The sequence below is a fragment of the Lycium barbarum genome, chromosome 12, assembly GCF_019175385.1.
Source record: "Lycium barbarum isolate Lr01 chromosome 12, ASM1917538v2, whole genome shotgun sequence".
Lineage (NCBI taxonomy): Eukaryota > Viridiplantae > Streptophyta > Magnoliopsida > Solanales > Solanaceae > Lycium > Lycium barbarum.
In genome coordinates this window covers 89552287-89562063 of record NC_083348.1, presented here as the reverse complement: position 1 = coordinate 89562063, position 9777 = coordinate 89552287, and the positions used below count along the sequence as shown (strand labels likewise).

At 35.5% G+C, this 9777-nt stretch overlaps 1 protein-coding gene across 3 annotated transcripts; it reads left to right on the top strand.

Annotated features, from left to right (window-relative positions):
- Nucleotides 1-4027: 4027 nt before the first annotated feature.
- LOC132621190 (deoxyhypusine synthase) lies at nt 4028-8901 on the top strand. 3 transcript variants are annotated; one of them, XR_009575448.1, is made up of 8 exons: nt 4028-4331; nt 5184-5351; nt 6132-6350; nt 6610-6696; nt 7580-7712; nt 7786-8021; nt 8150-8360; nt 8463-8901. XR_009575448.1 is itself a non-coding variant. In XM_060335357.1 (7 exons), exons 1-7 carry the CDS (start codon nt 4125-4127, stop codon nt 8556-8558), a joined length of 1146 nt encoding a protein of 381 aa, XP_060191340.1. In that variant the 5' UTR covers nt 4033-4124; the 3' UTR covers nt 8559-8901. The 3 variants fall into 3 exon arrangements, 2 of the variants coding, with proteins under 2 accessions (XP_060191340.1, XP_060191341.1); XM_060335357.1 differs by lacking the exon at nt 8150-8360 and having other exon boundaries at nt 4033-4331; XM_060335358.1 differs by lacking the exon at nt 8150-8360 and having other exon boundaries at nt 4189-4331; nt 5188-5351.
- The last annotated feature ends 876 nt before the right edge of the window (nt 8902-9777 follow it).

Sequence of the window (9777 nt, the reverse complement as noted above, 5' to 3'; positions counted from 1 at the left end):
TTATTGCGCTTGGCATTACAAGCCTGGACATCGAATTTAATTGGACTTGATTTTGAACAATTTGAATCAATTTTGAAGCAAAAACATGTTGCTAAGATTTCTACACAACAAGATATTAGTTATCGTCAAGATTTCAATTACAAAAGCTTAAAAAATATTGGCGATTTTTCAGGATTGTATAGCTAAAATCCTGGCGATCACCATAATTTGTTGTTTAAGGTAAGTCTTGTACAATTAAAATCATAGTGATTCGTCAGACGACCACCTTAACTTGTCATTATGGAAGTCTATCCAATACCAAATTAAAAATAAAAAAATAAAAAAAGGCCGGGGGGAGGGGGGGGGGGGGGAATTTTTCTCCTGCTTATGGTTATATTTGCACAGTTTCCATTAAGGAGGTCAAATTTTAAAGGGAAACTTACAAAAATGACTACATTTTGAGGGTTAAAAATTTGACATAGCTACACTTTAGCTAATTACATTTCGTAGCTACAGTAGATACGCGCTACAGCGAATTGTATTCAAAATTCGATTGAATTAGATTTCACTGTATTCAAGTTCAGATTTCGCTGTATTCAAGTCAGATTTCAATGTATTCAAGTCAGATGAATTCAACTAAGTTGTATTCATTTTTTTTTTGTTAATAAAATTGTATTCAAATCAAATATATTCAACTCAACTGTATTCATTTGTAGCTACTTTTTTACTGTATTCATGAAATAACTATCTGTATTCATAAACGGGCTCGCTGTATTGATGAATACAATAAGTAAAAACTGAATACATAAAAATATAGATACACCAAAAATTAACAAATACACTCTAAAAAAATAATACATTCTAAACATTTAACGAAAAAAAAGCTCAAAAAAGTGAATATAATCGGCATATTCGTAAATACAACAATACCAACCACTAGCTCCGGCCAGATCTGCCAGAAATTTCACAATAACAACAACAAGAGAGAGAGAGAAAACCACAACCAACAGCAACAACAGCAGCCATCGCCGGAGCTTACTTCTCCGGCGAACCACAACAATAACACCACCAACCAAATCTGGAGGATGCGCAGGCAGTGGTCACGACGGAGCTATGGCGGCAACGAGAGGCATACCGTCGTTGCTAGCAACCAGATCTGAGGGATGCGCCGGCGGAGCAAGCAACACATTTATCTTGGATGCAGAGTACTGTAGCTGGTAATAATATAGATAGCAAAGCAGTAATAGCAACAATCAAAATAGATCGTCTAATCGCCATTTGCGTTACTGTCTTTTCAAAGAAGCTATGGACAAGTATTTGTTTTGAATGGGAACAACGGTCCACATCATCAGAGCATATTTGGTGTCTCATCAAATTAGAATTGAGGGAGGAGAGAGAGGGTGGGGTGGGGTGGGGGGTGTTGAGGGAAAAATATTGATACAATGCAATAAAAAGAGAATAGTTGCATTGTGTAATTGATATACAAAATTTAGCTATGAGATGTAATTAAAATAAAATGTAGCTACTAAATATAATTACCTACTAGTGTTTGCCACACCATGTAGATTTCCCAATTTTAAATACTTGCATCGACCGAAAGATCCTAAGAAAATTTACTTGTCATAGCTACCTCTAAGGCTTATTTATGAATAATAATTGCCTTTTATTTTATTTATTTTTTGTAGCTAAAACATTTTCTTAAATTACACATCATAACTAGTGCCCTGTATTTCACAAGTTTCTCTTTTAAATTGATTTTCTCTCATTTCTCAAATCTATCTTCTCCCTCACCCTTCTCTTTCTCTCTCTCTGTTCCCTCTCCTACTCCCAGATCTGTGAGATCTACTTCCTTTGCATGGACCCTTCGAACGCCACCCTTGCTCGTTTCCCCTTACCCCTCCCTCTCTCCTCCATCTCCACTACCAATACCGCCGTCAGCACCACCACCACCACAATACCAAATTCACTTTTATTCTTCGACAAACTGAATGCCCCATCACAACTTTTCCTTCCATTAGTTTGATGATTCCAAGCAGTACCAAAAATCCTTTGAGACCCTCCAAGTTTCTCTGATTTACAAATCTCTGAAGAAAAACTCACTATTTTTTCACCAGAAGCAGTTAAAGAAGTCTTATTTTTTCTAAGTGGAACAATTCCAGATTCATTAGTATCCACAGCTCCACATGTTATCAAATTCCTGAAAATAGTTGAAGCCTCTTGGGAAACAACACCTGCAGTTGATATATGAATTGAGACTCAATTTGTGACTGAAATCTAGTAAGGGGGAGAATTGACACTCCCATTTGTTCACTTCAACTAAAATTCCTTCCTGCCTACCACCTGTTTGAAATTTTGCCTCAAAGAAGGATTTAGTTATTACTTATCTAATCTCCGGAGCAATCAAAAGAGGCCTTACTCGCCACTATTTTCTGTGAAGATCAACGCCTTTGCTAAGCTTTTCCAGTAAATCGTTATGAAGATTCGAGCAACTAAATGTCGTTTGCACGATTTTTATATTTTGTTGTATTTCAATGTATTCATCTTTTTTTTTTGGTGTAAATATAGTGAATGTTCCAAATATAAAGCATGTTTTTACTCCACTTCATTTTCACGATTTTTATATTTCGCTGTATTTTAATGTCTTCATCTTTTTTTGGTGTAAATATAGTGAATGCTTCGATGGGACATTTGTAAACAATGATATAAAGCTGCTGGGACGTTTGTATTTCGCTGTATTTCAAAACGACGAAATACAACAACTGTTGTATTTTACGTGTATTTAAAAGAATTGAAATACAACCGAATCCAGCAAAACGATGTATTCTGGGAGACTTCTGTATTTTTGGAATTATGTGCTGAGTTTTTTTGAATTCAAAAAGTTTGGAATGGAGTAATTTGGAGAGAGAAACGTGAGCTATTATGGAGCTTCAGCCGTTATGCGTGATACATAGTTGATTTAATTTGACTTACCATTTAAAATGAAAGAAAAGAATTTGTTCCATAAATACAACCTATTTTTACTTTGCTAGATTTTGTATTTCTGTGTATTTCAAAAACGCAATGCCGGATTTTGTATTTCAAAAACGCTAATACAACAAAAACTAGCTACGGTTTGTGAATATAGAAAAAATAGCTATAAATTGTTAGAAGCTATTAGAGCCTATTTGGATGGGCTTAAAAAAAGCAGCTTATAAGCCCAAAGAAAATAAGTTGGGATAGCCCAGCTTATTTTTTTTGGCTTATAAGCTGTTTTCAGTTTATAAGCGGGCAATTCACAAAATTGCCCTTCTTTTGAGGTGGTCTTTAAATTTTGCCCCTCATATTTGAAATCTTTAAATTTTATCATTCGGCTAAAATCTATGGGTTCCAGGTTCGAACCCCCACACAGTCAAAATTTTAAAAATAATTCGCAAGGCAGAGTTTAAATTTCGCTATGCCCCCACCGGCATACACTTGTGAAGGAATTACCCAAGTTATGCCGGGTTAGGCATAAAAGTTTGCCCATTAAAAGTATGCCCCCACCGACATAAACTTGTTAAGGAATTACCAAAGTTATGTCGGACCCGGCATACTTATGCCAAGTCTGCCCATAAGGCATGAGTATGCTGGGTCCGACATAAGTTTAGTAATTCCTTAACAAGAGTATGTCGGGTCCGGCATACACGCGACCCAAATCTTGCCTTGTAATTTTTTTTAATTTATGCTTGAGCGGGGGTTCGAACTCAGAACCTCATGATTTCTACGTGAACGCTCAGAGTTACAATGCGAAGAACAAAAATTAAAGACCAGCAATATGAGGGCATAATTTAAAGACCACAAATATGAGGGGCAAAATTTAAAGACCACCCCAAAAGAATAAGCTGCTTTAGATAAACTAATTCAAACGGGCCCAATTATTTTTTTGAGCTTATTTTAAGCATAAAATAACTTATAAGCTGGTCAGTTAAACACTCAAAAAAAGACTTATAAGCTAATTCAAATGGGCTCTAAAAGATGGCTGTTTATGTAAGTTTCACAAAATCCTATTTGTGCAAATCTAACAATAAATGAACACTAACCGGCCCATCTCGAAGAGAGCGATTAATACATAAAAACTGGCGTTTCAAAAACCGCAGAAAGTCGCCGCGCAGTAATCTGCAACAATAATGGGAGAAGCCTTGAAAGAGAACATAATGGAGTCAGTAAGATCAGTTGTTTTCAAAGAATCAGAAAATCTTGAAGGTTCTTGCCAAAAAATCGAAGGCTATGATTTCAATAAAGGAGTTAACTATGCTCAGCTTTTCAAGTCTATGGTTTCCACTGGTTTCCAAGCTTCTAATCTTGGTGACGCCATTCAAATTGTTAATCAAATGGTCAGTTTTTTCTTGAAAACCTTATTTCTTTATGCTAATTATCTTATTTTCAGTTAATTAATTTAGATTGTATGCTATAGAATTTGTTCGCTGAATAGTCCGAGTCACTTATTTCTTGAGCTTAGGAAAAAATTAAATTGCTTTACACAAATTTTTGTATTTTGGTATGTGGGTTTCAATTTCTTTTTTTCAAATCACTTATAATTTTTTTTTTTTTAGCTACTCTGACCTTTCCATTTTATATGACTGGTATTTGACTGGAAACAAGGTTTGGAATGTTAACTTGACTTATGTATTACATTATTAGTCACAGTGGAAAAAAGTATTGGTTGAGAAAGCATTACATTAAAGTTTATAATTTTAATACCATTAATTAATTTTGATTCTAATATAGAAATAGATTCAAACATTTTCTGGAAGTCATAAAGTATAAGAGTATCGTATTAATTGGAATGGAGAAAGTTTAAACATTTAGCAGAACTTTTATGTAGGCAAAATATGGTAAAAGAATTCATGTTAAAATAGAAAAAAAAATGCTAATTAAATTGGAATTGGGTGGGTATAGATATTATGATTCATTGTACATTGATGTATATTGAAAGTATGTAAAAATTTATCTTTATAGAATTAATATCTGAATTTACATTGGGAAATATGTCACCCTCATACACTGACCTCGCCGTTCATTTTATAGCTGATGATGTGCTTCTTAAAAAAAGTTTTGATTTTTTATTAACAGGTTACCTTCTTCTTTCGAACTCTTGAAGTTTTTGAACTAGTTTTAAAGTTTTTGAAATTGATTCCTGAAGTTTGAAATTTGTGTATCTGATTGGGGTTGTGATGTGTTTGAAGCTAGATTGGAGGCTTTCACATGAGCTACCCACGGAGGATTGCAGTGAAGAAGAAAGAGATGTTGTATACAGAGAGTCGGTGACCTGCAAAATCTTTTTGGGTTTCACTTCAAACCTTGTTTCTTCTGGAGTTAGAGACACTGTCCGCTACCTTGTTCAGCACCGTATGGTGAGTAGTAGCATTTAAGGGACCGTTTCAATCGTTTCTGTTCTATTAACTTTTATGTCTGTACTGTGTTGTACTGTCAAGTTTGAAGCTTGAGGGCTACTTTCTTATGAGAGCATCTTAATATATACTCTCCAACTTTTTTTGTGTCCACTCCCTTCTAAACTCTAAAGCTGTACTTACCACAATAATACTAGCACATCCTTTCAATCGAAACCTCCAAACTCTTTCTTATGATTTATTATGTCAAGCACTGAATCGCTGCAAGGCTTGGTTTGTATTAGTTGAAGATTAAGGATTTTTACATTACCATGTTCCCCTCTTTTTCGTCTCTCTGATTTATTGGTTATGCGAACCCCTTTCTCTGCCACACAAGTACTAAATGGTAGACAAATACTACTCCCTCCAGATCAAAAAAAGAGTCCACTTAGCCTTTTTTTCTTGGATAAAAAAAAGAGTCCACTTAGCAAATCAAGAAAGAATTAACCTTGTTTTTCCATATTTGCCCCTATTAAGTGTTATATGATCAAATCTCAATGCCTATTTAATTAGGAGTAGTTTAGTCAAATTACCTATTTTTGTCTAGGAGTTAGTATTTTCTTAAGGGGTGTGCAAATGGCTAAGTGGACTCTTTTTTTGATCCGGAGGGAGTACTATTTTTGAGTTTTAGGTTATAGCTGTCATGCTTAGCATTTGTGAAATGAAATCATTGTTACCGTATGGAAGAATTTTCTATTATTTATTGCTTCTTGGACCTTAGCAAATTTTCTTCCGTCCCTGCAGGTTGATGTTGTTGTTACTACAGCTGGTGGTATTGAGGAAGATCTCATAAAATGCCTCGCACCAACCTACAAGGGGGACTTTTCTTTACCTGGAGCTGTTCTACGCTCGAAAGGATTGAACCGTATTGGTAACTTATTGGTTCCTAATGACAACTACTGCAAATTTGAGAATTGGATCATCCCAATTTTCGACCAAATGTATGAGGAGCAGATTAATGAGGTATCAACTCTTGTCTGGTCCAGTGTTGGATATTCCCGACTTGTTAATATTGGCTGAAGCTTTAGCATTTAACCTGTATTTTGGAATTACTTTCAAATACAAATGGATTTTGGCTTGGGTTATTGCGTTTGTGATATTCTTTTGAATATGATAGACTTGTCATTTAAGGATGATGCTTACTATTCATTTTATCAGCCATCTCAGCTTTGGCTTGTGATAATTTGACATCTGACATTTTTAGCTTCTTTTTGTAATACAGAAGGTTCTGTGGACACCATCCAAGGTCATTGCTCGCCTGGGTAAAGAAATTAATGATGAGACCTCATACTTGTATTGGGCTTACAAGGTACATTTCTCATCACTTCCCTTTCATTACATATTTGATGAAATTATATTAGTGAAGTTAGAATGCCAAATGATTTTCGTCCAACATATAATAATTACACCTTATATTTTGGTAGGAAACTAGTCAGCCTAGTTTATTTTTTTTTCTTATTTCTTCTTTTGGGCGCAATCTTACCTAGTGCTGTTTTGACAAGCTGAAAATCCTTTTACCTTCTCAAAAAAAGAAGGTTCTAGAAGTACCCGTTTTATCTCTAGACATTACAACAACAACAAACCCAGTGTAATCCCACAATAGCGGGGTTTGGGGAGGGTAAGATGTACGCAGCCTTACCCCTACCTGGGTAGGGAGGCTATTTCCGATTGACCCTCGGCACCCCTCCTCCTTTATCCGGGCTTGGGACCGGCAATGTGAGCGAGCTCACCCTAGACATTCAAAGTGAAATTTTGTCACAAGCATAAGACTGCCTGCTGAAATATTATGACTTAATTCCCAATAGAACAAATCTCGTTTCCGTGAAGTTACTAAAGTTTGTCCCTAAAACTTTTTTCCCCCTTCAATCCAGAATTTCTTCTAGTTGCACGTTCGGGTTTAATACCTGAATAATAGACAACAGAATGAACTTAGGCGTGATCCCATTATTACCCATTCCAGTATACTGATTTGAGCCCAGTTATCAACATGTTATGATAATTTGTGGATGATCAGAAGTTTCATCATTGAAATTTTCCTAATTTTTACTTGGGCAGTTTTTCAAAAAGTCATAATCATTCTATTGAGAAGAATGGATGGTTTAGTGGTTATTTCAGTCCAGAAAATAAAAGGAAAGACATGCATTTTCTTTGAGCTTTTAATTTAATGTTACTCTCGTATTTATCATTCTCAGAACCGGATTCCTGTCTTCTGCCCTGGCTTAACCGATGGATCACTGGGTGACATGCTATACTTCCATTCTTTCAAAAAGGGAGATCCAGATAATCCAGATCTTAATCCTGGTCTAGTCATAGACATTGTAGGAGGTATAAGTGATTCTTTTCTCTCATCAAGAATTTGTTTGACAAACGAACTAACATAATTAAGTTCTATAACCAGATATCAGGGCCGTGAATAGTGAAGCTGTCCATGCTGGTTCGAGGAAGACGGGAATGATTATCCTGGGTGGAGGGCTGCCTAAGCACCATGTTTGCAATGCCAATATGATGCGCAATGGAGCAGATTTTGCTGTCTACATTAACACTGCACAAGAGTTTGATGGTAGTGACTCCGGTGCCCGTCCTGATGAAGCTGTATCATGGGGAAAGATACGGGGTGGTGCCAAGACCGTTAAGGTTAACAACTTACCTCTAATACAGTTTGTGCAAGCATCTCCTTTTGGGTGCTGTCTTTTGGATTTGTTGTCATGCGATTAAATAGAGAGGGGAAAAAGGTTTGTCTGACAGGTGGTGATTGGTGATAGGGAAAAAGGTTTGTCCACGAGATTAAGAGGAGGTGAAGTTTCAAGAGGAAATATCACAAAATTCTTGAGGAGAGGGAAGTGCTAAAAGTGGCAAAAGTTTCAGAGAGAATATGCACTTTGCTCAACCTGACAAATAATTTATTTGTTAAATTTTTTATGTTTTTCTGGCTGGGATTGAATTTAGGGTAACAGAAATCGATACACGAATAAGGTTCTTTCACTGGCCTTTCCACCCCTGATAAGTATCAGACTATAGGCTTCAAAGGGTGTGTGATTCTAATTTCTGTTACTGTTTTTGATTTGTTTAATGTAGGTGCATTGTGATGCCACAATTGCATTTCCCATATTAGTAGCTGAGACATTTGCAGCTAAGAGTAAGGAATTCTCCCAGATAAGGTGCCAAGTTTGAACATTGAGGAAGCTGTCCTTCCAACCACATATGAGTTGCTAACTTTTGAAGCCAACTTGTTAGTGTGCAGCACCATACATTCATGTACCCTGAGTAAGAGATCCTGTTTGGTTCAAATAAATTATTTTTTCTCCCATTCCCACCATGTTTTGGGAAGGAGCCATATTTAGTTCTCTCCCTGGTCTTAAGTGGAGAGCTCAGATGTGCATAGGTTTGAATCATGTTGTATCAAAGATTATGAGTTTTAGACGTTGGTGATAACTGATTAGACCTTTTACGATATAGATGATCCTTGTAATATGAGATTTAAAGATTTTATTGATTACTGACACATTTCTTTTTAGTGTGTATTATTTCATCAGTATCTTCTTGTTGAGCAAAATGTTGATGATACCTCTGTTCACTAAAAACTCATCTGCGCTGGGTGCTTATACCAGTTCAATAAATGTATGAATGTATTTGCATAGACTTGTAGTGCTTACTATATGAAAATACGTGTCATGCATTTATTAGTTTGATGTTAAAACTCAATGCAGGCAAGTATTTACTTGTAGTAGATAAGAACGGAATTTTAATCAAATTAATAGTTTTTCTTGAGAAGGTGTGTGTTGGTTTTGGGGGAGGGGAGAGGGGGAGCACCAAAGTGGCCCCTCAAATATCTATAATATCAGGCTAACAAATTCTTATTGAGATAGTGCAAATTTTGGACAGAAGTAATCTCATTGTCACTCTTTTTCAAATTAGTCTCTATTTCTAATGTTACTATCAAGAATTAATTGAGTTTAAAGTAGGTGAATAATCAATTAGATTTTTGTAAATGACATTTACATATTTGAAAGTTACCCAAATATTAGTAGAGGACTGTTATTCCTATATTAAGAAAATTGACAGAAGTCTAAAAATCTTAATTGGAAACATCTCATATGATCTCCGAAAAGAAATAGGACCACCATTTAGAGCAATGAAACTGCTCCTATATAACACGATACTGCTAATTATTGGACGGGACTCTAAAATTTTAGGAAATGAACATCTTTCTCCAAGTATTTTGACAAATGAAATTCATTTATTAAGCAATTTTGTCATCAATTATACTTTGAGATTAATTTTATCTCACCATTATAAAATAGTTTTATTTTCGCCCTTGACCCTGCCTCAATCTGAGTTTAATTTTAAATCATAGCAAAACGTTTAGGAATAAAATTAGCTGTTTACTCTC

What these genes read in the sequence shown, in the direction of transcription:
- LOC132621190 (XM_060335357.1), top strand. Translation starts at nt 4,125, where the DNA reads ATGGGAGAAGCCTTGAAAGAGAACATAATGGAGTCAGTAAGATCAGTT. An exon ending in TTCAAATTGTTAATCAAATG is followed by an intron (nt 4,332 to 5,183) that starts GTCAGTTTTTTC and finishes ATGTGTTTGAAG; the next exon opens with CTAGATTGGAGGCTTTCACA. An exon ending in ACCTTGTTCAGCACCGTATG is followed by an intron (nt 5,352 to 6,131) that starts GTGAGTAGTAGC and finishes CCGTCCCTGCAG; the next exon opens with GTTGATGTTGTTGTTACTAC.